The 27680-nt window shown below is 36.0% G+C and overlaps 2 protein-coding genes across 2 annotated transcripts in view; both read right to left on the bottom strand.

Annotated features, from left to right (window-relative positions):
• Positions 1-13015, bottom strand: part of SERPINI2 (serpin family I member 2) — a 31852-nt gene extending 18837 nt beyond the window's left edge. Inside the window, exons 1-5 of the mRNA XM_014846514.3 lie at positions 12992-13015; positions 10681-10935; positions 5722-5952; positions 4111-4305; positions 3839-4031 (exon numbers count right to left, since the gene is read on the bottom strand). Coding sequence (XP_014702000.1) covers positions 3839-4031; positions 4111-4305; positions 5722-5952; positions 10681-10927 — 866 coding nt within the window. The 5' untranslated portion in view covers positions 10928-10935; positions 12992-13015. The remainder of the gene's footprint in view (positions 1-3838; positions 4032-4110; positions 4306-5721; positions 5953-10680; positions 10936-12991) is intronic.
• A 5621-nt stretch (positions 13016-18636) lies between these two features.
• WDR49 (WD repeat domain 49) overlaps positions 18637-27680 on the bottom strand; it is a 523215-nt gene continuing 514171 nt past the window's right edge. The window contains 1 exon segment of the mRNA XM_070509548.1: positions 18637-18927. Within this exon segment, the coding sequence (XP_070365649.1) occupies positions 18797-18927 (131 nt within the window). The 3' untranslated portion in view covers positions 18637-18796.

Below are 27680 nucleotides of genomic sequence, written 5' to 3'. Positions count from 1 at the left end.
AGAAGTTTCCAAAAAATAGCTGATGTCCTATCTTTTATTATGCTGCATGTCTGGGAAGGAGAGATGGCTTCATCACGATCCTTACAGAGAATGAATTATAGACTGACTGGAAAGTTGAATCCTGCTTTTTGAGATATTTAAAACTAGAAAAAGAGAATACACTATCTCTTTCTTTGAAATATTTATGTAATTTAACTCAACAATATTTATTTAGCACATACTATGTACCATGAAATGTGCTAGGGACTGTGGAAACCAAAATGAAGGAGACATAGCTGCCTGTCCCAGAGCTCACGTCTTACTAGGATAGACAAGAATGTAAGCAAGAAATGAGAACGCGATATAATAAGTGCTATACTGTAAACTCACCTAAAGTGTTCTAGAAATAAGGAATGCTTGATTTTAACTGAGCATGTTGGGGAAATCTACATCGAAGAGCTAATTTTGAAGGGACTGGTTAGATACCATGGAGAAGAGTCTGCAAGAGAGAGGGGTAGGAGTGGGGGAGATTGAGAAGTCAGAGAAGCCTTTGTAGTTTGGTACCAGCTGGGCAATCATCTTCTTAACAAAGAAAGAAAAATAATCATCACTTATTTAACATCTTCTATTTGCCAGACTTTGTGCTATGAAGAGAAGGATGTAATAATGTATTGTAATTGAAACCGCCACCAAATTTTAAAAAAATCTTTGGTGGTTAGAATTTGCTTGGAAAGGGGGGTACAACTGCCAACTGATGTTTCTGTTTCCATATAACTTAAGATTCAAATTCACCTTTTAAGGCAAATTGTTCATTTGTTTGGGGAAAGCAGTGTAATGAACTTTTGGTTATGCAAATAGAACCTGTGGGATGGAAATGGAGAAGTTTGAGATGATGAGAGTATAATCTATTCTACATGATATGAAAATGTTTTCACTGAAGGTTAAAATCTACTGCTATAGATTCTTATCATAACTGGGAATCTGGCCTTAGAAGGGCTGGGGGATACCTGTGTCACCTTCTTTCTATGCTGAGAAAAGTTGGAGGACTCTGGATGCTGGGTAGGAGGGAGACGGAAAGATACCCTCTTGGGGTGAGAGTGGGCCAGGCACCATGACAATGTCCGGCTAAGGACAGCAGTGGACAGAAGACTCTCTGGCACAGGAAATGGCTCCTACTCCAGGAATGCTCATCCCTGGCACCTGGTTTTAAGTTACTTTCCACCTTATAGGCCCCTTTTATTAACACCAAGCTTTCAGAAAGATTTGGTTAAACCCTGAAGTTGTTTTTGCTTATATTAGTTTGCCAAGGGCTACCTTAACAAATTACCATAAACTGGGTGGCCTAAATAACAGAAATTTATTATTTTGCAGTTGTAGAGGCTAGAAGTCCAAAATCAAGGTATGAGTAGCATTGGTTCCTTCTGAGGGCTGTGAGGGAAAGATCTGCTCCAGGCCTCTCTCCTTGCCTTGTTGATGGCCATCTTCTCCCTATGTCTCTTCACATAGTCTTCCCTCTATGTGTATCACTGTATCCAAATTTCTCCTTTTTGTAAAGACTGCAGCCATATTGGATTAAGGCCTACCCTAATGACTTGTCTTTAACTTGGTTACCTCTGTAAGGACTATCTCCAAATAAGGCACATGTTGAAGTAGTGAGGGTTAGGACTTCAACATATGAATTTGAGGGAGACATAATTGAACTCATAACAGTTGTTCTCAGAAGAATTCGAAGAGAATTCCGTGTCCACACTAGGGGAGAAGTTGTATGAGAGTGTGGCCACAGTTTGAAGAAGCTAATGATAAGGCCAAACAGTTTCGAAAAGCCGTCCAGACTGCAGGAGCCTGAATGGATTTGTGGACTGTGAAACATTCCTGCAGGGATTCCTAAAATGTTGGAGAAGGGAATTCTAGCAAAAGACTGTATTTCCTGTTGTAGTTGAGTTTGGGGACTTATGCATTGTTACCTGGGCATTTTTTATTGAGGCTAATGAAGCTGGGGCCACCATGGTTACAGGTATCACTATCCCCACTTTACACTAATAAAACCACAACGCAGGACAGTCAAGTGACTCTCCTAAGACGCCACTGCTAGTACATGGCACAGATAGTTTTCAAACTCAGGCTTCTTTGGTCCCAAACAGTGATCTTTTCAAAGCAAAAAAAGAAAAAGAGAGAGAAGTAAATTTGAAAATAAACAAGTTAATTCCAAAAATTATTATTTCTCTTATTAGAAAGTAAACTATCTGTCACATACACTACTATATCCCCAATGTTTGGCACACAGTAGGAGCTAAAAAAAATACTGATTGAAAGACTGAGTAACATACAAGTAGAGCTATACAGATAGTAGGGAATTGGAAAAGAAGTTAGGGGAGAGGTTCAGATTTTAGAGACATGAATAATAAGGGACAAACAAAGGAGAGTAAGAAGAGGAAAATTCTGAAGATGAAATTCTGGTAACCATTATTTGGGAACAGAAAGAAAAAAAGTGTAAGTCAGGGAGCAGGAAAATTTTACAGAGAGAGAGAAAAAGAAATAGAAGTGAGTAGTGCCACAGCGATTAAAGAAAGAAGGATTTTTGAGAAGAAGAGGATGGTTAATTATATTCAGATCAAGAGCCAGCATTAGGGTGAGAAAACATAGAATACTTCTTTCTCCAGGATGTCAAGGAAGGAAGAGGAAGAGAATATTAGCAAAGGATTTATGCAAATTTTGAGGTGAAGGGTAGAGAGGTGAGTTTGCTTGATGACGTTTTCAAGGAAGAGGAAGTTGAGGCATATGTTGAGAGTAAGAGAAATCAACATAAAGTAGTGTCTGAAGAATAGAGGTAAAGTTTTGGTGTGATGTGGGTATTAGAAAAGAAATTTCTTGAAGATAAACGAAGAGTCTCAAGCTCCAGCCTCCATGAGGCCAGAAGTGACTGCTGTATGAGTTTTTGCTTAAGAAAGCCAGCAGCTGAGGAGCAGGAGTAGCTTTTTGAGTAGACTCAGGATTGAAGACAGTTGGGGAGAGAATTTAGACAAGCTGACAAAAACATCAGAAATGTTTGGTGAGAGTATGATTGAAATGACTGCCTGGATCTGGGCTAAGTGGAAAAGAGAGGAAAAGTCAAGAGCTTCAAGAGACCAAGGGACCAGAAGATGGGGGCACAGACCATTCAGGCCTTGACGAGTTTGAACAGAAATTTAGAAATGAAAGGACAGAAGACAATCTATTAGATATCTGTCTCTTTTTAAAAGTTCAACTAGAGTATGCATTGAGTTGTTGGGCACAGCTTACGCTCTGAAGTTTCTCGCCTCCCGGAAGCACGATATTAAGGAATTAGTCTTCATAATTATGTTTCCCGAGAAAGGCCTTTGCAATTTCATTTTGTATTAACTATCTAAAACTGACCATAGGATTCTGTTTATGATTCCATGACTGTTAAAGCACCATCTTTCAAAGGTTTTTTAACATATTTTTAATTGTACAGAATTATAAGTTGTTTGGGGGTTTTATTTTCTTTAAACATATAAATGTTTTAAATGTCAATGAGAAAAAAATTAGAGAAAGATAAGTTTGTGTAATATAAACAATGATAATTCCTTTCAGTCCCAGAATTTTAGTGTGAAGACTTACATTTCTTCATCTCTTTTAGAGAATATTGAGTACTTAAATTCAGTCCTCCTCATAGCAAACCATTGCAGCACAGTTCAGACCTGTCTTACGTATCTATCAAGTGGAGTAATGCTTCCAAATGCACTTTTCTTTTCATTTTTGTCAATAGCCTGTTCAAGCATTTGTTATCTTCCAGCCAGCTATTTAAAGTCCTCCATAAGTGAAAACATAAGAACCAGAATAATAAAATGACATTACCAACCTAGGAAGGCTTATTTCCACTTCCTCTTCTTGCATCTCAGAGAACAATTTCAGGATGTGACGGGCAGTAATTAGCTTTTCCATTTCTTCTATGTTCACGTCTTCTGCAGGAAGTATGATGATTAAACTAAACTCGTCGCCTTTATAAGGTAACTCCAAAACCTGGTAGTTTATGGAGGATTCAGAAAAATAACCTGCGACAGAGAAAATAAAACATTAAATATACTTGGCAATTCCCAAAGTCATGCTTTAGAGTGTGATTTCTCATATTACCATATTTTGTTCTCAGAAGAGCCTTCATCATTGGAATTTTGATGGCTGTTCCATCTTTCTTAGTGAAATTCATCAGTTGTGTGTCCTCTTTTCTGAATTTCTGTTTCCAATCCCCCTTGAAATAAACAGCATTCACCAAGACAAGCCGAGTCAGAGGGCCAAATTCTTCTCCTGAAAACATGTCTTTAATTTTTCCTGCGAAGGTGGTAGAGGAGGAGGCAGAAAAAATTATACAATAATGGTTCAGTGGAACTGCTTTAAATAGAATTAAAACAAAAATTTCTTCTGCAGATCAGTTATAAACAGGGTGCTTTATCATCAGACACGGCAGTTTTGAGAGTAAAGGGGAGCCCTATTAAATATTTCACTTAGAAATGGGTACAAACAGGATTTCACTAGAAAACAGGAGATACAAGATTGTCTTAGGCAAATCTGGACAGAACTAGTAATGAACTCTCTTTAGTGAGATTTTTTGTGTAAATCGTTTTTCAGACAGAAAGAACAAAAACTATCTCCTCTCGTATATATATTGGTATTTTTCAAATTTTATTTCAGTGTTCTCTAGCAGCTCAATCAGAATTAAGTGAATGGTACATTTAAACTTGCTACTCTTGAGGCTGCAGCCACTGACCATTGGGAAGGGACGAGAACGAAATTTCTGGTATGATGTTCCTCTTCTAAACAACCAGGCTCCTATTTCTATGTCCAATGGGTATTTCAAAGTTATGAGATAAAAGCATAATTGAATGCCCTGGAGCTGCCTAGGGATGTTCTCCTTTTGTTTACAGGACTGTCCTGTGAACGCTGCTCATAGCACCCATCTCACATTTTCAACTTATGCTTCCCAATATGAGGCTTCCCATAAAGAATATAGTCGTGTCTTACGCCATCACAATTTTTTGTAGAAGGCTGAATGAACAAAGAAACAAACTACTGTTAATTGAAGACCCAATATATGCTTGTCATTTACGTACATTATTACGAAATCTTCAGTACTCCAGAAACGTTTCAATAGTACCTTCATTTTAAATGCGGATATAGCTTAGAACTTGTTAGAAGTTGAACTCAGATCTGGATGACTTTTTAAGCTTGTGTTCTTTTTACTGTCACTCTCTAGTCCCTTTGGAACTTTTGCTAGACTCCTTTTAAATTAAAGCTCAGATTACCATGTCTATGATAGGACTATCAACATTAGTTATTAAACATTAACACATCCAACTAAGATGTGTTAATAATTCACAGGAAATGTGGGAAAGAAGGCATTTGGGACTGACAGATCTAATTTTTACCTGGCCAAAAATATGATTCCTGCTGCCATACTTAAAAAGCCTATGCTTAAATAAAAATTGTTATTAAAATTCTTCCATTAAGAATTCTACGAATAGGTATCTCTCAAAAATAAAATGAATCTGTGTACTTTTCAAAGTAGCTTACAATTCCTCTCAGTTTTACAATTTAGTGTGAATTTGAATAACAAGGAAGCAAAATAGGAGATTTGATCCCTCTGAGACGCAGTTTAGTAGGAAAATATTCAACCATTCTTTACTCTAGGATATTAAAAACCATGAATACAATGGCAAATAATGATTTTATGAAAATGGGAAACTTTACCATCTGTTTTGCTTTCTACCCAGGTACTTATTGTCTCTGCACAAGCCTTTGCATCCTGAAAATCCACCAGTTTTATGGCACTCTGAAAAAATTCCTCGTTGCCATGGAGATACTGTTCTTTCACAGTGAATCCTTCTTGAAGGTAGAGGGCATTGGCAAGATTAAATGTAAATTCTTGCTTTTTCTCTGAGATGGCAGAGAAAAACGACTTCAGCTCAGAAAATTCTTCTCCTAAAAAAAATTATAATATATACTGACATATTGAACAACATAAAAACAACAGCTTTTCAGCTTTGCTTCTAAGCGCTCTGATTCATATCACCATTTTTTGTACCCTTAGGTATAACTAACGATCCTTTCTAAGTTAGTATAAATATTTTAAGCATTTATCTCTTGTAGAATATGCATTTTGTAGAGAAATCTGCTCTTAAATAGGTGAAAAGAATGTACACGTAAATTTGAAATTTGTCAAAAACAAGGCTATGCAATTAAACAGGCTGAAGGAAACTCCCTCTTTGTAATCAAATTTAGTTCACTCTTAGTTGTTGGAAATTTATCTTTAGAATCTCATTCTTTGCATAACCTGAGCTATTTATGAAAAGAAAATGCTAATGAATGTGGACGGAGGGTAAGACAGAGATGAGCAATCCTTTTCAATATTACTTTTATTTCAGCTTAAGAAAGAATTGCTCTCTTTTGAGCAACTGCAGCTGTCCAAGTTTGAAATTTACGAGGTGACCCTTATAATCGTCTTTAGAGATGTGTAAGATTCAGAATTGCCTTTTTTCTTCAGGTTCATAAAGCTATCTACTTTGGCTGCCTACATGGACAATAAAAACCTTTAACCATTCCTACTATAACCACTAACCAAATGAGTCTGTGAGAGCCAGCTAAGAATCACCATTGGCCTATTATTTATTTATCATTGGATCATTCTGACCACAGAGTTGTGAGGAAAGTGTACGTGCCTATGAGAGAATTCAGCTCTGATCTTTGCTCAGTGGCAACCTACTCGTTACCAAAGGGTATCAGTATTTGTCATTTCCTCTTGGCTTAACCCTGGAACTCAATCATTAAGTGTTTCATTATTGGGAAATGTCCACTGAATAAAGAGAAAAAAAGATTGCTGAGAGGAACTTGCTAGGAGGTATCTATTGGAAATAAGGGGTATGTGTGTGTGGACGTGTGTGTGTAAACACTTTATCAGAGAGCTAGTGGTCCATAGGGCATCTCTGTGCAAATAAGAACAGGTGCCCTCACTGGAAGGGCTGCAGTCTCATGGCCTCATGTCTTGTCCAGCTGAGTGGAGGCTACACTTCAGTCCACACTTGCCTCCTTATCCTAGTGTTCTTGTGCAGGTGCAACCTACACAACCATAGAGATACTCTGTAAAATAGATTGCATTCTATTTCAAACTCCATGATTCTTCATTCATGAGGTTTAAACATACACATAAACTCTAGGTGCAAAAACATATGGAAGATATGATTGGATCTGAAGAATTTCAGTAATTCTTTATAGTCCTGGAATTCCTTCCATGAGGAAGGGAAGAAAGTTAATCTACTTGTTTATGCAATGATTTCAGATGCAATACTTTCTTGCTATTTGAAGCTGAGAGAAATATTTCATTAGCTGGGAGGCTACAGAGAAGACTTTCTGAGTGAAGGCATGAGAACTTCTCCAAAAGAATTAGGTAAGGTTGGAAACGAAGTGGCAGAATTTGAAACCAATTTTCAGAAGTTTGTAATTTATGAACATCTTTAAAGACATGGGGGGAAGAAAGACAGAGGGAGAAAAAAATAATTCCAACTCATTTGTCAGAGCAAATAGATTTATGTCACGTACTTAAGGTTTAAGCCTGGGTGACAAACAGTCAGCTGCCCTTTGATAAATCACTGGACTCAGAAGTCAGTGAGGAAATATCACCAAGGAGCAAAATTTTGGAGGAGAATATAGTTATCTGCTTTATAAATTTGATTTAATTTAAAGATTAATAACCTCTTTTAGCACACATCAAAAAGAACAAATATACATGTCTTCTAATAAGCACAATGAGAATGTTTACTTCATGTCCTAAAACAGAGCCGTAGAAAACTACAGGTCATGGGGTGAATGTGACTTTCAGTTTGATCGTATCAGACCTGCAGAAAATGTTCTAGAATTCAGTACTTGTTTACTTCTCCTGCTATTAAGAGTACATAGGCCAACTGTGTGTGCAATGTGAGAGATCCAAAGAAGAAAACAAAGGCAGTCATGGGGTTATAGATTATTTTGGCTAAAAGGTCCATATGAATCATCTAACCCAAAGTCATTTTTTTCAAAGTGAGAAATCTGAAATCCAGAGAGATGCAGGAACTTGAGAGGTACTAATTACAAGGTCATTTGGTTGCAGAACTGAGACAGGAATTCATACTTGATTCTCTTTCCATAACCCAACTGGAAAAAGGAGCACTGTCAAGTTAGTCTTTGATTAGTAAGCAGCATTATTAGAGGCAAAATAAATGGAGCGTTATCAGATGCTCAGTAAACTGGAGAAGGTAAATTTTGAGTAGATGTCTTGACAACGGGCAAAAGGAGATTGAGGACCCTGAGAGTCCCAGTGAGGGTAAGATGCCAGGAACTGTGTGCACATCTGTAGAACAAGCCAGGTGTCAACGTGAAACAGATTGGTAGCAGGAAAAGTAAACTACAGACTGATTCAACGAATAGTGCCTTTTGATAATCAGTAGGAATTGAAGGCAGGACCAGGACTAAGATGAGTCAATGAGACACTCTCTTTGGGCATAAAATTTAAGGAGATGCCAACAAATTCAGTAATCAAATAATATTTTACTGCAATATATTTTTTTAAAAAATCAATATCAGCACAAAGAAATTCATGATGAACAAAATATAAAAACTTTAAGTAAAGACAGGATCATTAGAAATGATTTTTCTTTTTTGTCTTGGGTCCCAGTACGGCTCCGCCAGGCACTCCCTCCTGACCAATCACACCCTTTGTTCGATGCTTACTGCCACGTTGGTCTGCCCTCTCCAGACCACTGGGCCTTTTCTCCATCTTCTCTCACCCTTTCACTCTATTCTCCTCCTAAACTCTATGTCTCCTTTTTCTTTATTCCCTAATTTTCCTCTTGTTTTTTATTTTCCAGAGTTCATTTTTCATATTTTCTCTCTTTCTCGCTGGTCCTTCTATTTTTATTTTTGCAGTTATCCAACATTTGTGCCCCTCTCTCTCTCCTTTAACAAAGTATAGTAGAAATTAAGTTAGCAGATCTTGTTATATCTGTTAAAATGTTAATCTTTAATTGTCCATATATACTCTTCCAAAGAAAATATAAAAATTTTCATCCTTGCTCTTACGATGTATAATCCTCACCAAATCATTTTTGGAATTAGTTCTGGACAAGTTACGTTCTTTGTTGTGGAGTCCTCGTCTGTACAGCAGGGTTATATCTGCCTCACAAAATCATTGTGAAATTAAATGAGAGAATGTATAGCAACATAAAACAGTGACTGACACACTATATATACGTTTGATAGTGTCATCCTTATTATGATTAGATTCATATCCAGAGTTGTTAAGACTTCTGTGTTTCTCTATAAGATATGTCCATTTAAAATAATTTAGATTTTGACAGCTCTCATTTTGCTAGTGTATCATGGAATCAACTTTACATATATTCACAAATGTTCTATTACTTTTCAAAGAAGTAGCATGTGATTTAAATGACTTGGGGATTGTGTAGTGGGATTTGCTGAAACTGATATAGACAAGACGAAATCTGGAACACAGTGGCTTCATCTTACATTATTTGCAAAGGAAAACCCTTACAATTAACCTCACTATCACCAACTTCTATTCTATGTAAAATTACCTTTATTTAAAATGAAACAAATGAAATCTTGTAAATAGTTTTTTCAGAAAAAGATTTTCCTAAATATAACTAGTCTACGCTAAAGTAAACATACCGAAATTAGTTACAGTTATAGGGACTAAATTCCTAAATCAAAAATCTGGATGTCTCCTCTGATGTTTAGGACCCATTATCTGACAGTAGTATAAAAGTTTGAAATTAAAATCATTGTGGAAATGGAAGACCAAGACAGCCAGGTAGATGAACGACCATTCCTTCAAATGAGGTGTCAGCACTGACGCTTCTGCACGGTGTCTCAGGCCTTCGGAAGACTCGAAAACAACAATATGACTCACACACAAAAAGCCTTCTGATGGGTTCTATAAAAGTTGTTTCTTCCCCCAAATTTTCTTTAAAAATTATTAACCAAATAAGCTTTTAAAATGTATAAATTAATGCTTTTTCTTGGTCTCATTTAAGTGAAAAATTTAAATTTTAATTAGAAAACTAATTTTAAAGGACTAACAAAATAATGAGAGATGCACACAAAGATTTCTGGGTGAGGGTGCTTACTGAAGTATTTTTATGAGAAGTGTCGGAAACAACCTAATGAAGAAGGGTTAATTAAGTAAGTAATGGTATTTCTATAACAGGCAATAAAATGAAACAGTTAAAAATTATATTCTGAAGTGGTTGCATGATATGAGAAAATGATCACAACATAGTAAATGACAGTGGGAGAATATTTATGTGTGTGTGTATATATATGAATATATATATATATACATGCATACACACACAACATAATCACAATTAATTAAAACTGGCTAAAATAGACCAGAAGAAAATATACAGACATACTCAAAATTTTATATCTGTATATAATTAATTCCTTATAAATTATTTTGGTAACATTTTCATTAGGAAACAATTATAAATATGAATGAATATTATTTACACTTATAATTCTCAATTTTATTATAATTGTATACTTGCCATAATATTTTTCATTCATTAATGTTCTATGATCCTGAGAATCTAATATTTTAAAAACAAATTTGACCAGATCTTATGTAGTATAAAAAGCCACATGTAAGAATCTCACCAGATGAGGTTTCCTGGAATTTTAAAGTTTGTCTTATCTGTTGTCGTGCTTTTCCTTTTGCTCCCAGTTGTATCATTCCAAGAACCAAATTTGCTCCAAGGGGGGAAAATATAACGTTGTTCTTATGAGAGAAACAAATAGCTTGATAAAGATCCACTGCAAATTCGGCATTTCTTTGAGCCAAGGGTCTTGAGGCTTCACTTCCAGAAAAAGTCAAGAGAAGACTCCACAACAAGATCTTATCCATTTTGACCTCTGTGCATTGTTTAAGTCAAAATTTATTAGTTTTCAAAATAACCAGTTTACCATATTAAGCTCAACAGAAAACTTTCTACCTACTAGAACCTTCTGCCTTGTTGGAACAAACTACTGCAAGAAGATTCTAATGCCAGTTTTCAGATTAAGCATCACCTCTTAGGAGAAATAGGCCATGTGCTAATGGTATTTTTTATATTCCTTCAAGAATCAGTCCAAAATATATGGCAGTTTCTTAAAATCAAAAGAGAGATTATAAGTCTAGAACATTATCCATCGGAATACTATCTCTAAATAGCTTTATGATAGTTTTTCCTATCTTTTCCCACGATTTTAAAATGGATACTTGTAACTTTGATATCAAGGGAATCCTCTGTCCAAACTACTCGAGAATGGTTTATAGATCAAAAGGAGAAATGGGATACAAAATGGACACACTCCAGGGTGATTCTGGACCTATAATATTAGGAAGTTAACATATTGTATCAATTGAGTAATTTGGCTAACTTTTACAGCTGGGACCCTCACACTTAATGGAATCCCACGTCTGTAGGGTGAAAAGCCCCAAAACACACCTTGTACTTTTCCAAAGAAAGGAGAAAAAAAAAACTCAGGAAAAATAGTAAAGAAACAAAATTGCAATCAAACATAAATGGTACAATAATAACAAAAGAAGAAAGCAATTTTTTAAAAAATCGAAGAATAATTTGGCAAATAAATTAACAAATACAAGAAAGCTGCAGCTGAAAACTATAACCAATTCACACAACACTAATGACACCTTGTTAAAGTGCTCTCCACTAAAATTGCAGACAATTTGACCATGTGATTACATCTTGAGCAGAATGAGTTTTGCAACATTACCACAGATTTGATAGAACACTGACTCTGAAGGCCTCATAAATTTTAGTAACACTAATTTTACCTTACAAATAATAAATTTTAGTAACCCTTAATAATTCCTAGTTTAATAGGTTACAAGGAAGTAACCCTTTATTGCGGGTAAAGATGAAAGAACCTCCAGAATAATGTGTTGTTAGCCTTAAAGAAATTAAGTCTATTTCTAGAGAGTTTTGCAGACCATTAGGAGGGTCACCATGACCCATAATGGCTTCAGAGTCACTATTATATACAAAGATTGCTAATCAAGTTTTCTCCAAAACTAAGCTGCGGAGTCATTGTTTAGATATTTCCAGTTGCTTTCTAACATATGTAGTTAAACTTTCTTTGTTTAGACATACAATTTACAAAGGAAAAAGACCTTAAAATGCAATCCAAAAACAATTTTAGAAAACAATGTTTTGGTAAGCTGCAAATATAGATGTATGCTGTCAAGCAAGTGTTTTGTCAAGGAATAAATTAGTACTTGAAGTTGTGAGTGGCAGGGCAACAACAGGAAAAGGCAGTGAGTAAGAGAAGTTTTACATGCAAAATAAATTTCTGTGTATCATTTTTCTAATATCGTCAATATCTCAAAAGATTTCTGGCCAAAATATCAGTTTGTAGATATAGAAATAGTCAAAATGTTATTAGTACCTTTTAAGTCAGCCAGTGGCAATTCATTAGGCATATCTTTATGTACTTAGTTTATACTAGAATAATAAACAATATTACGAAAGATGTAATTTTTCCCTTATAAATAGAATCCTGGAGTTATCCTCTCATTATTACTGACAATCTTAACAATTAAAATTTACATTCTTTGAGCGTTCATTTCTCCAAGAAAATTTCTAGGCACTTAATAAATTACACGGTCACACAAAAAATTGGTTTTAAAAGTTCACTTACCTCATTAAGTTTTGGATCGTCTCTCATCAAAAAGCACAAAGTACTGGTGAACTAAACAACCTGATGAATAGTCCTATAAGAATTTGACCTTCAAATTTATAGTGAAATCTTTTAAGGAGAATAAAAGCAATGTGCTAATTTGATAAATTTAAGTAATATCTGTACCAAAGTGAATTGAAATGCCATCCCTCTACTCTATTACACATTCGCAGTCAATGTTATTGCATACATACTTCATTCATAAGCTATTTAATTTTAAGGTACTTACCCAAAATTGACTTCTGACTATTCACTGTAATGTTATAACTAAAATGTGCCTCCTGGGAAACACTTGTCCATGGAACACCTGATCGGTCAAGGCCAACACTATTTATCTTGAACATTGCTCAGTTAATTCCTCTAAAACCAAAGCAGGTGTTCACTGTGTTTGTATAAAAGGACTGACATGAGCAGGCTAATGATCAGTGATGAAATATGCAAGAATTGAGAGAGAAAACAATAATAGCATTTTTAAAAATCATTAAGTTTATACTATTATTTCATCCATTACTCCACTTCTTTCATAACAAGTAGAAACAGAATTTGGAAGAATGTGCCAGCACATGTAAATTTGCTAATAATTATCTTTTTTTTCCTCACAGGACTCCCACAGATTACTAGTGTCCTCCATCACAAGTATTTCAGAATGCCTGTGAGAAAGAGAATAAAGCTAAATCAATTCAAGAACGCGGAGACAAATTACTGATGAGTTTACAGAGTTCTCAACAATTCATCAAATTATACAATCGTCAGAGGAGTTTCCTGTGGTTACAAGGCCCATTTGAATCCTTAGGAAAAAGAGTGGTATAGAAGAAATATATTCTTTATGTTGAACAAAAAGATGAGATTAAGATTATTACCAAATTATATCAACATACTACTATTAAACATAGGTAATTTAATAATAAACGGTGTTACTTTTAAGTGCTTTTAAAATTCTACGTGAGTTTGCTCTACAAGCAGCTCATTAATAAAAAGATGGATGCACAACTGAATGGGTTTTGATATCATTCTTCTAGTTCAAATCAATCACCTCAATGTCAATCAGATATTAAACACGCTGTATTTTCATCAGTGGTCTGTCAGAAGATAAATGGAAAATTTAGTCCAGTTGCAATTAAACAAATATTCGCTAATGATCACTAAGTGTAATATTATTTCTGCTAAATTCATGAAAAAGAAATAAAGTGAATGTAGATACCTTTAAAAGGAATTCATTTACAAAAAACTTTTTCAAGGACCTCTTTCAGTGTCCTAATAGGACTATAGCTTAATGACAGACCGGAGAAGCCTAATGACTGTATAGGTCATAATTTAATTTACTAAAATTCTTAATTGCCCATCTAAGTAATCATTTCTAAATGTTTTCTAAATCTTGGATTATATTCTAATGTTACTTACTCTAACATAAGCAATCTGTATTCCAGCTTTTAACTTAACATTGTGAGAGATAATTTTCCAAAAATAAAGTTCCGTAACACAAGAACACTATCATTCTTGTTGTACTCTGCAATTCATAAATAATAAATCTGAACGTCCAAGACTATCACTCAATCACTGTTTTCCTACCCATGTAGTGAGACCAGCAAACATCCATCACAAGTTCCCTTGGCTACCAAATTATTATGTCTGTACATTACTCAGATCATAATGTGATTTACCCAGGAAGAAGCCATTACTTTTCTTTCCAATGACAGAGACAGACACTCTGTCTTAGTAAGATCATTTAATGAAGTTGTTCTGTAAGGACCTTATGTTAGAGCAGGTCAAGCAGAATGTACATTTTCCAGTCTCTTGGGGAGTAAAAAGCAATGGCCATGAATTTCTCCTCCCTGATTTAAGCTCTTTTAATAGACAATAAAGATACCACAATTGTCCATGAAATATTACTGCAAACCTCTTAAATATTTTCACAAATCTGTTCCTTCTAAACCTCTATTTTGCCCCTAGAGCATCAGGAAAAGAATTAGTCATTAGCAAGAGCCAAAGTGTCTTTGTATAAACTTGAGCACCATCACTACCCTCACTGTAAAAAATAAACCTGGGAATACGTACAAAAATAATAGCAAGGGGTTACAGGTTCAATCTCATTATCTTTCTTAGCATTTTACAGTTTTTTTAAAGTAAAAATGTATTCAATTCCAAACTTTAAAACATACAAGCAAATGCTCTTATTAATAAAGAACTTAAAAGTTAATTCTTCCATTTGAGCATAGATTAACTTCAGGCATTTTTTCCTCTGTCAGTTTGCTCCATATATTTAGAGTGATAAAAGGAAAATGTCATGAAAAGAGAACTGGTTAAATTATATTTAGTGTAAATCCACATATTGCAAATAAAATAGCCTATTGAAAAGTATGGCACATCTTATTTTAATCTGACAATTTCCTTTCACTGTAGAAAAATGAGCTTTAAATAATTGAACTTAAATGTTAATTTCAGGACCAGCTTATAAAGTCTTCAGTTCTATTAACGTTTGATAGGTGAGACCCTGCCACCTGCCTAGCACAATTGGATGCTGTAAAATATGAGTAAGACATGACAACTAAACATCTTTTTATTTTTTTTCCTTTTATGTGTGTTCCTGTTCCAAATTATTAGAAACAGTAACATTAAAAGAGACTTTCAAACCTTTAAAAACTCTATTCTCATTAAAAATACTTGTGAGGCAGCCCCTCTTAATCCCTTTCACAGAAGAGGCCCTGAAGTTGATTAAGGATGGGATTAGGGTCACACACACACTTACTACACTATAGAGAGAAAGTCTGTCTATATGAACCAGACTATTTCAGACTAAACACTTTAAATGAAGTCATCTCCAGGGGTAAAAAAAAGTAAAATATGTCTAGTAAAACAATTTCCAAATTATACCAGAAAAACTAGTGGGTTCATTCAGTCTTTGCTTAATAAACCACTGCATTTTGTGTGCCTTCACTCCAGAAAGCAGATAGCAGAGGAAGTATATTCCATTTATGTGTGTCTACCTGGTGTCTGAAATAGTCTCTTGCATATGCTTTCAATAATTGGATGGATGGATGGATGGATGGGAGAAAGAGCCTTCACAAAATATTTGGTACTCATATTACATCCTTTAACATCTTAATATTTCTTTAAACTTCTGGAAATGTGGTTCAAGTTTCACTCCATTGTACTGTCACCAATCTATGATTCATAAATCATATGCTGTAAGTTTGAAATGATGGATTGTCCAATCAAACCTCCCAACCAGTACAGGAATTCTCAGCAGTAACCCTGTGAGAGAGTTACTCAGCCTCTGCTTGAACGTCTCAAGGAATCCTTTGTCCCAAGGCAATCTTTTTCAATTTTTAAAAATAATTTACTTTGAAATACTTTAAAATTTACAGAAAAGTTGCTGATATAATACAAAGAACCACCATATCCCTCTCTCCTTCTCTCTCATTTTCCCCAATTGTTAACATTTCACCACATATATGTGCTCTATTTACCTAATCTCTCTTTTCCCCCTTCTCTTCTCCTTTCTCTCTATCTATATGCATATGTATATACACACACAAACATATAATGTATATTATGTATGTGTGTGTAGATATATATATGGTATATTTGTGTGTGTGTGCATATATATATACACATACAATATAAATAGTATTTTCTGAATCATTTGAGAGAAAGCTGCAAACATAATTTTCTATTACTCTAAACATTCCAGTCTATCTATCTATCTACCTATCTATCTATTCACAACCATGAGTTCACACTGATATCCCTAACTGCAATCCAAAATCTCAGGGTTCTTTCTAGTTTTCCCCTTTGCAAATTTTATAAGTACCTTCTTCACCAGTGAGATACCTGGCTCTCATTATCCTCAATATATTTACTGATTTAGTCATTTGTTTATTCAATACTTATTTTCTTAACATAACCAATCTCCCACCTATGCTGGTCATCTTCCCACCTCAGCCCCTCTGCCTTCCCAGAATTCCCCTCTAATTCCTCCTCCCACTAACCCCTCCCATAAGTTTAGGTCCAGTAAGCATCTCTCTGGTGGGTCTTCTCTCAGCTCCTCCTTCTTCTCTTCATAGCCGTGCAGCAGGACTGCTGCCAACATCTCTGCACCAGGATAAGTGAAGATGGGAAGGAAAAGGAACATGAGAAACCTTGTCATGTCATACCAGGTATTAGGGAGCAATCCTAAAACTGTCTTCTTAAAACTGTGCTCATCAACTCTACTTCTTCTCTTTTTCCTCATTGCAGCTTTGAACTATTTGAGAATATGTTGTATCTCCCATGAACTCTCTTTCTTAAGCCAAACCTCCCCATTTCTCTACTTGTTCCTCTTGAACGTGGTTCCCAGGGCCTTTACCACTCTGACGACATTCTCCAACATATGTTGATTGATTTTTTCAAATATATTTTTCTCCCACATCTTTCTTATATGTGATTGTCATTCAATGAGAAGGAAAAGCATATATGTAGAAGCCAAAATGCCTGACTCAGGATGCACTTAAACGTGGATGGAATAGGCAAGTGTCTTCTAAAAACCTTTCCTCTGCCACGCTCTCCACCAAACTAAGACATTTGCTCCACTGATGCTGGAAATTTGAATGTTAGAATTCATTCCATTGACTTTATACTAATAAGAACTGACTGAACAGAATGATGAAAGGCAAAAACCATAGTCTTTGGAGTAAAACAGACGCAGGCTCCAATCCCATCACTGCCATCAATAATTGAGCCCTCTTCTAATGAAGCCAAATCTCAGATTTTAACCCTAAAATAGACGTACAATTATTGTGAGATTTAAACACAATAGACATTTGCAGTTACTGGACAGAGTAGGCCCCTATATATTGTTAATTATTTCCTTTACTTGCATGTTTTAGTGCAAAATTCTTTGTAAAATACAAATATTTTTGAAAGGATTCTTTAAAATACAAATGTATAGTAAATAACTAAAGTTACGTGAATGAATTTATTAATTATTCATGCAGAACACAATAGCTAAAGCAACATGAGAATACTGGTTGCCTGGTGGATGATGATATTTTGTAAAGAAAAGTGGATCACAAAAGCAAGGCAGTGTGTTTCAGAACCAGACGTTTCCCACTTGACCTTCCACATTGAGTGAGTGTCTTATACAATCCCAGGCCCTTTGATTTTTTTCAAAGCTATTACCTCTTCGGTTGTGCTATGCCACTCGATTTTAGGGTACAGGACGGCAAAGTGTAGAAGTAGAATATATGCACTAATATCTCAATAAGTGCATAGAAGAATGGCTAGAAGTCAATAAGCAGTCATAGCAACAGCTACAATTGACATGGTCTAATTGCATTATCAAAATCATTTTTCAGAAAAAACTAGAAAGTTTAAATAAGTAGCAACAGTTTTATTAGTGAAGTTTGTAGATATTCACTGTCAGTACTTTTCATGTTTAATCTCAATGCAAGTTTTACAATAAAAATTAACCAAAATATTTATCTATGGAAGCAACAAGAAGTGTAACTGATTAGAATATTTTGTTGTGGAATTGTACATTTTTTTATATAAAAATGCTTGAGAATAGATAATACCAATTGATATTGCTCCTTTTCTAGTCCAATCTTCCTTTTATTAAGAATACGGAGAGGGGCCTGCCCGGTGGCCCAGTGGTTAAGTTCACACGTTCCATTTCGGCAGCCCAGGGTTCGCCGATTCAGATCCCAGGTGTGGACATGGCACTACTTGGCAAGCCATGCTGTGGTAGTCGTCCCACATATAAAGTAGAGGAAGGCAGGCATGGATGTTCGCTCAGGGCCAATCTTCCTCAGCAAAAAGAGGAGGATTGGCAGCAGATGTTAGCTCAGGGCTAATCTTCCTCAAAGAAAAAATAAATAAAAGAAGAACGTGGAGAAAGTGAATGGTGATGGATAAAAGCAGCATTAAAATATTATCTACAAACAAAACTTCCTGAAGTTCAAATATAAAGTAAAAGAAAGGGGAAGAATTCTTGATTCCTTCTCTGCATTTTATATACATACTTTATGTGACAATGGAATATTTATTTTTCTTTCAATTATAATTGCTTCTTATTTCTTTTTATCTTTACTTCACTGCTTCTTTCTTGACATAATTGCTTGGCTCTTCATTCAAGATCCAAAACTTCTTTTGGGAACAGGTTTTTCTCATCAAATACAGCTTTCAAAGCTACAAAATTATAAAGAAAATGACATGTAAATTATACTTGGTGAGAGACCCAATTAAATGAAATAATGGGGAGAAAATTCTCAAGTTTCACTTCATCTAAAACTTTATATGTTTCTAAAAATAATATATTTGGAGACTAAGCTTCTGCTATTCCTTTTACTTCAATTTAAATGTAAAAGTTAAATTTTAACAGTTTGTTCTATTAATGTATTTATATAATAACAGAGATCCACCATTTAACAATAGAAGATGAAAGAAGCTGGTGTTTTCCATTTTTGTTTTTTAATCTACTTACAGCTATCAAGGACTCATAAAAAGCCAAGAACAAATTATTCTGTATTGAAATAAGACCATTAAAATAATCAAAACACAGCCTGAGTGTCTGCACGACTAAACAAGTGCTCCTGCCATCACAGCTTCATAAGATGCTTTGATCTGCAGGGACCTGTGGCTTCAGAAAAAAAGAGCCAAATTATCACCATGAGTGGTTATGTTGTGCATCAGTGAGAAGTGGGATGAAACTGCACCATGAATTCAAGAAAATAATTTTGGCCTTTTGCTTAATTTTATCATTTCAACAAATGTTTATTGAATGTATATTATGCACGATGTTCTGTGCTCAGGCAAAAATGGGGCATAAATATGACTAAGTCACGGGCTTTCTTCCAACTGGTAGAAAGTAGGAGCAGTGTTCAAATAAAAATATCGTATACAATAAGAGACAGTTCTAAGAGAATATGAATAATGTAAACTGTGGTTAAATGTATAAAAGATTATAACAATAGGAAGAGATCAGAGGAACAACTTTAAGAATTAGATGCTATTTGAGGTGGATCTTGAAGTCCAGATAGGATTTTAGCTGAAAATAAGGATGATGGAGGTGAGAGAGAGTTGGCAAGGGAGAAAGGAAACATCAACTTGAGACAACAAAGTGAATAAAAATATGGAGAAACAAGAGCTACCATTCAGATACTCTGAATAATTCAGTAGAATTTAACAGAAGTGTAAAATATATGAAGGAGAGGAAAGTAGAATGAGGTTGGAGCTGGACTGAGGAGCACTTCAAATGCCAAGCCCAGGTAGATGAAATAAAGAAACTAAGTCAACATTGAACAACCACACATTATAGTGGCCTCTTTATATATCTGGATTTGAAAACAAAAACAAAAACTCTCCACGTCCCATACAAACATGACTATATAAATCAATATCTCTCCCCCTTTTCTCTTGGGTGCTATACAAGAAGAACCAGGAAAATGAGGGGAAATAATTTCGTAAACAAATTCTACTTCCACCAAAACCCAAAGACAGATGTAACCTGCAGCCTACAAAATATGAAGGGCAGCCGAACAGCTGAGACTGGGCTGAAGTTACACAAGATAAAGTGATGAGTTGGAGAGTGGGAGGAGGCCGGCAGCAGCATCTCAGAAAGTGCTCGAAAAAAAGACACTGAAGGTGTAGGGCTCACCCTAGAGTACAAACGTTTTATCTTTCATTTATATCTGTGGACGTCAACAGAGGTGAACAAGGCTGGAAGCAGAAGCTCTCCCCAGCCTCCTTTGGTTCTGAGAAACAGATGAGGCAGAATCACATACCTGAGCCATTTTTCGCTAACAGCAGACTGTGCCTGTTGGTCGTAAAAGTTGAACGCCATCCTGAATCCACATCACAAGCTCTCACCCAGGAAGCTGCTACAAGTTTCTAATCTAAGAAAACCCAACTTATTAAAACTAGGTAATTAAAAGAGGAAATTTTAAAAACTGGCATAGCATGGACACAAAGGTATTACAAACAAAATTAAAGACAAAAATTTTAAAGAGAGCTTCAAAACTAATCAATATGTAGACTGTCATCTGAGAAATGTTGCCATTGGCCAGATAAATATTGTTACCAAGCATTTTACCACAAATTAAATTTTAAAACTTGAAAGAGCATTTGCCCCTATAAAGGAAGGTCACAGGGCAGAAGTAAAAGAATTTAGGAAAGAGATGAAGACACAACAGGAAGCAATGAAACTGAACTGGCAGAACTCAGGAAAAATATCACAAGTGAGAACAGACTGTGTGGTAACATAAAAAGCAGAGTATACAGGTGAGAAAACTAAATAGAATAAGGTGAAAATTTAAAAAAGAACAAATTAGCTGGGAAAATGATAGATATCAAAAAAAGTAGATCCAACAAACATATAAATGGTGAGTCCTTAAGAAAGAAAACAAAAGCAGAACAAATACTTAAAGGTACCATGTAAAAGCTTTCCTCAAATAAGAGACAATCTGATATATACAGACAGACATACTATGTGCCAGGAATAACAGAATAACCAAAGCATACCCTGGCAAAGTTATTAGACTTTAAAGATAAAGAGAAACTTTTGGCAGCCAGACAAATCAATCAAGTCACTTAGAAGAAGGAGACAATCATAGATCTGGCATTAGATATCTTCATAGCGATGATCCATGCCAGAAGACAGCAGAGCAATACCAACAAAATAATCAAGGAAAGAACATTCACACTGTGCCTCAAATCTAAAAATTACAGACAGTTTCAACATGCAGGGAACTTTAAGGTCTATTGTTCCCAAGAGTCCTTTTGGAGGAAATGACTACAAAATAAACTGAGAAATGACTGAGGAAAATTTGGAAAAGATTTGGGGGTGAGCACTGAATATATTTAAATGTAGAAGTGAGATTAAAACAATGTGAAGTTTAGGATGACAAAATAGAAGGTAAATGCCACATGCCTGACCATGTAGAAATGAGACATTCCGAAAAATTGGGAGAGTATACTGGGAGAAGAATCTTCATCTCACAACAAATCAGTAACAGTGAAGAGAAAAGGGACTTAAACCGACAAGTCAAGTAACAGTAGTGTAAGTCAATTTAAGAAAATAAGAGTAAACACAAAGACTATATTATTGAACAAAACTGTGTGGTGGAAGAGGGGGAGGGGAATGAAGAAATGGTCATTTTACCATCATTCAGCATAGATCTAATAGTCACCATCCTGGAAAAATAAAGGGCTACAAGAAGTATATGAACCTATAACTATAAATATACCACTAGAACAAATATATTACACCCCTCAAATAAAAACAAATAATTATAGATCCAGTGAAAACTTTAAAAAGTATATAAACAATAGATAGCATAAGAGTGTGAGAAATACAAAACCAAAATATCTAACATATCAATAAATTTTCATGATTCAAAAAAAGGATTTTTTAGTTGGATCAAAAGCAAAATCCAACACACATCTGAACTGAAATGATTCTGAAAATTTGAAATAGATGGATTGGAAAAGTGTACCATACAAACCGAAACCAAAAGAAAGGAGAGGTTGAAATCTAAAATCATAAATGCCCACCAAACCCCTCAAAGGATAGACAGAAACTCCTAATAGTGGTTCCTAGACCTAGATGATAGTGGGAACTGGACAGATCAGTGTCATGGAAGGGAAAGAGACTTCTCACTGAATAATTTTTTATATGTTCTAATATTTGACCAGTGTGAATAGACTCTATTTTTTTCAGCAAGAAGACAAAAATGAATAAACCTGGAACTATCTCATAAGCAAAGCTACAAATGAAACCACTTTCCATTTGTCTAACACCCTAAGTACAAGAAAATGTGGGTTTCTGTCCATCAGCAGTTGATCCTGTCCCATACGCCTGCAGATTATCACTTCAGAATCACAAGGCATTCGGAATGCCTTAGAGCTCTCCTGAGTCCGCTGTGAAAGCCAGAATGCCTCTGAAATGAACTCTTGCTGATTTACTGAGATTTGTCTCTCAACTAAACGAGGCATCTTCATCACAATTGGCTGGGTTTCAGGACAATTAAACCAGTAACTAACTGATAGACCCTTGTAGATCTTGAGAGAGACAATCTTACTGGGATAATTTTTTTTTTGAGTTAAAAATCAGATGATAAAAAATTCATAGGCAGGAGTAGATCCCTGTTTCCTGGGCCTGAAACTTTCAGTTTGGGGAGCTGTCTTTAAGAAAAAGAATATAAAATTACGAATACAAAATTATTCATAAAAATGGCTATTTATTTAGAATAAGAAAATAACTCTCAACAAATTACTGGAGCTTTGTAGAGTTGGGTTCTTTTCTTCTGAGATCCTTTCAGGAAAAGTACCTGAAATATCTACCCAGAAATGACTCATCCTTACAAGCTGGCTTCCGCTCTTCACCTAGAACACTCTAAAACTCCCAGCAACTCCTCATACTCACAAGGGTCTTTGTAGTTGAGCCCCATAAAACTTAACCTTCATTGGCTTTATTGGCAATCTCTTTTATGTGGCAAAAACGATGTCATTAACCTAATACCTTCTAAATGGATGATGGTAATCAATTCCTCTCACTATTCAGAGTAACAGCATCTGCTAGGTTAATGGCATAATGTTTTCATATGACGATGTGAGTGAGTCTGCAATAGGTTTTGATGTGTATAAGAAACCATTAACCATTTATTTAACTTGTTTAAGATTATAAAAGAATGTCTTTAACCTTGCTGTGATGACTTGTTTTCTTGACATATTAACTTGGCGAGGCTAAAGTCCCCAGTTATTCAATCAAACACTAATTTGTGTTGCTTTGACGGAATTTTGCAGATGCAATTAAAGTCCCTAATCAACAAACTTTAAGGGAGATTATTCTGGATAATCTGGGTGAAGCAGACTTCATCAGTTAGAAGGCCTTCAAGGCAAGGCTGAGGCTTCCCTAAGAGAGGAACTAGGTTCCATCACTGGATGAGTTTCTGCCTGTGCCCATGGAGTTCCATTCTCTTCCTCTGCTGACTGCCTGTGGACAACAGCTCTATCCTCTGCCCAGCCTGCCCTGATGTTTCCTTCCTGACTCAGCCCTACTCACTTTTGGACTTGCTCAGCTGGCTCCCTCAATCCCATAAGCCAATTCCTTGTCATAAATTTCAATATATGATCCTGTTGGTTCTGCTTCCCTGAATCCTGACTGATACACTGGCCATAAAGACATTGCTTACCACAGAACAATCGTGAAGGGTGAAGTGTTCTTATTGAGATAAACAGGCTAGTTTGTGAAGGTTCCTGTGGTTTGTTACTGGGATCTGTTGGATGCTCCTTGTAAGAAAATTCATTGTTATTCAAATGCACAGCTTATCTTAAGGCACCCTCAAGTTCCCGCATAGGTGTTATGTGGGACCTCAAGCCTCAAACTTCTTGCCTTCCAGGCCCAACAATTTACATAGAATCATGGAGAGTAGTTCACTTAGAAGGGTTAGTAACAGCCAATGTATATGGATTCATCAGGTCACATCCCTTTTTTAAATCCTCTAAAGGCTTCCCTTCACACTTAAAATAAACCCACATTCCTTGCCCAGGCTACATGTCCCCACATAACCTGATTCCCAACCTCCTTCCAACCTCATCTGGTACCAGTGTCCACCTCTCTCACTCCAGTAACACTGACCTTTCTGTCCTTGGAACATGTCAACCTTGCTCCCACCTCAGTAGCTTTACCCTTCTGTCCTCTGTCCTTGGAATATTCTGCCCCCAATTCTTTGTGGAACTGTTTCCTCTCTTCTTTCAGGATTCAGCTGAAGAATCAGAAAGACTTTCACTGATGCTCCCCCTAGTCACACCCTATCCCACTATCTTGCTTTATTTTCTTCATTTGTTGTCAGTGCCATCCAGTCAATTCTGACTCCTGGTGACCCTGCCATCTTCTCACCTTCAGGCCCTACATCAGACAATGCTCCACTGCTATTCATAGGGCCAGTCTTTTTGGAAGTGGCTGGCCAGGTTCTTCTTCCCAGTCTGTCTTAGTCTGGAAGCTCTACTGAAACCTGTCCTCCATGGGTGACCCTGCTGGTATTTGAAATACTAGTGGCATAGCTTTCACTATCACAGCAACAGGCAGTTGCACAGTGTGATAACTGATGGGTGTTATGGTTCCCTGACTGGGAAACAAACCTGGGGAGTGGAGGTGAGAGCACTGAGTCTTATCCACTAGACCACTGGGGCTGGTAATTTTCTTCATACTTCTTATTAATATCACTATCCAAACTTATCTTCCAATATTTAGTTACTTGTTGATTATCTCTCTCTCCCCTAGGTGATAAGTTCAATGAGAGCAAAGACTGCCTTCATCTGCCTCTATATCCCATATATTCCCAACACCCAGGATTATATCTAGTACATGGAAGATGCCTAAAAATATATTTGTTGAGTAAATGAACAAATGAATGAATATACCTCCGGGCATGCAAAGGGGTGGCCTCATTCATCACACTTGAATTCCTCATTCCAGAGAACTGATGGCTCTGGAGCGGTGCTAGAAGCATGGTTCTCCATGTCATATATCTGTATATCCATCAACCTAACACAACCCATCCTCTTAAAAATCAACCTTTAGTGTTAATGGTAACTATTTACATTCACTACTTTCTGCCTGGGAAAATATGACATTTATACATTCATTATTTCATTTTATGGCTGGCTGCCTGACAAGGTTTGTTATAATGATAATCAAAAGGTGTTTTAAAGTGATGAAAATGAAAGATGTGATGGTCATGAACCTATGATAAAATGATTCAGTGATTTTAATAACGTTGCTCTGATCCTTCCCTCACCCCCGATAGGTGACTAACTGTCCATCAGCTGAACTACAGTGGCAAACCTCACATAGCCATCCTGGAAAGATTGGAATTGGTGACTATTTAAATACAGCACTACAAGGACCAGCTGCTGTCAGTCTGACACCAGTGTGTCAGAGAGCACAGTATTCTGAAAACTTCTCTCAAATTCACATCCTCCATCTTATTCTAAGTCCTCTAGATGAGTGCTTCTCAAACTTTAATGTGCCTAAGAGTCACGGAGAAATCTTGTTAAAAATGCAGATTCTAATTCAATAGATCTGAGTTGGGTTGGGTGATGCTGCATTTCTAACATACTCCCAAGTGATGCCCATGCTATTATCCACTGCCAAAGTTTTCACATCAAAGTTCTAACTCCTAAATCTAGACTCTAGATCAATATTGCCAAGCTGTCATTCAGTTTCAGCCATCATCAAGTAACAATCAGGTAAGAAAGCAATAGGTCATTGGCAGAGTGGCAAGGATTGATTGAAATGCTTTAATAGTCTTCAAATGACTCCAAATGATCGTGGTTCGGGAACCATTGATCCTTTTTTATATAGACTTTTTTTAAAGCAGTTTTAAGTTTATGACAAAATTGAAAGAAAGATACAGAGATTTCATATATCTCCTGACCCCACACATGCATATCCTATCCCATTATTAACATCACTCACTAGAATGGTACATTTTTTTTTACCAAGGATGAACCTACATCAATACATCATAATCATCCAAAGTCATGTATCATTTCATTCCATTCATATTTTACCTAAACTGTACAGTCTTGGTGTTGTACATTTCATGGGTTTGGACAAAAGGATAATGTCGTATATCCCTCATTATAATATGATACAGAATTTTCACTGCCCTAAAAAAGCCTCTGTGCTCCTCCTAGTCATCTCTTCACCCTCTTTCCTGGCAACCACTGATCTTTTTACTCTCTCCATAGTTTTGCCTTTTCTAGAATGTCATATGGTGGGAATCATACAATGTGTATCTTTTCAAATTGTCTTCTTTCACTTAGCAATATGTATTTAAGCTTCCTCCACATCTTTTCATGGCTTGATAGCTCATTTCATTTTAGTAGTGAATAATATTTTATTCTCTGGATGTACGAGAGTTTATCCATTCACCTACTGAAGGACGTTGTGGTTGCTTCCAAGTTTTGGTAATTATGAATCAAGCTGCTATCAACATGTGTGTGCAAGCATTTGTGGGGACATAAGTTTTCAATTCCTTTGGGTAACTACCAAGGAGTGTGATTGCTGGACTGTATAGCAAGAGTACCTTTAGTTTTGTAAGAAATCGCCCACCTGGCTTCCAAAGTGGCTGTATGATTTGCATTCCCACCAGCAATGAATGAGAGCGTGCCTGTTGCTCCACATCCTCACCAGCGCTTGGTGTTGTCAGTGGTCTGGATTTTGGTCATTCTAATAAATGTGTAGTGACATCTCATTGTTTTACCCTGCATTTCCCTGATGACATGTGATGTGGAACATCAGTCAGACCTTTTAAAAATTGGGGTTTTTTCCTATTAATGACTTCTGTTTTATAGAACTTAAATTTTGGTGGATGTGTGTGTGACTTTCACTAAGATGATTTGGTGGTATCATGTAATCAAAGACACAAAATAATAGGAAGGATTTCGACTTTAAGAAGTCTCTAGTTTTGTGCTCATTCTGGATCTGTAGTTATCTAAAGTTTCCTGAAGTGAATTATTTATAGCAATCTCTCATTTCTTACTTGAAATGAATATATCTATAAATGCTTTATTTTTGTGTTTTAATTATTTGTTCAAGTAAGAAGGTTTCCATAACATCAGTGACTCTTTTTCTTTACTGGTACCAGATTTAAGAATATACTCTAGGGGCCGTCCCCATGGCTGAGTGGTTAAGTTCGTACACTCTGCTTCGGCGGCCCAGGGTTTCACCAGTTCAGATCCTGGGTGCGGATACGGCACCGCTCATCAGGCCATGCTGAGGTGGCATCCCACACAGCACAACCAGAGGCACTCAAAACTAGAATATACAACTATGTACTCGGGGGCTTTGGGGAGAAGAAGAAGGAAAAAAAAAAAGAAGATTGGCAACAATTGTTAGCTCAGGTGCCAATCTTTATGAAAAAAAAAAAGAATAT

Source organism: Equus asinus, chromosome 5, assembly GCF_041296235.1.
Source record: "Equus asinus isolate D_3611 breed Donkey chromosome 5, EquAss-T2T_v2, whole genome shotgun sequence".
NCBI lineage: Eukaryota > Metazoa > Chordata > Mammalia > Perissodactyla > Equidae > Equus > Equus asinus.
The sequence above is the reverse complement of the archived record's forward strand: the minus strand, read 5'-3'. Positions and strand labels throughout refer to the sequence as shown.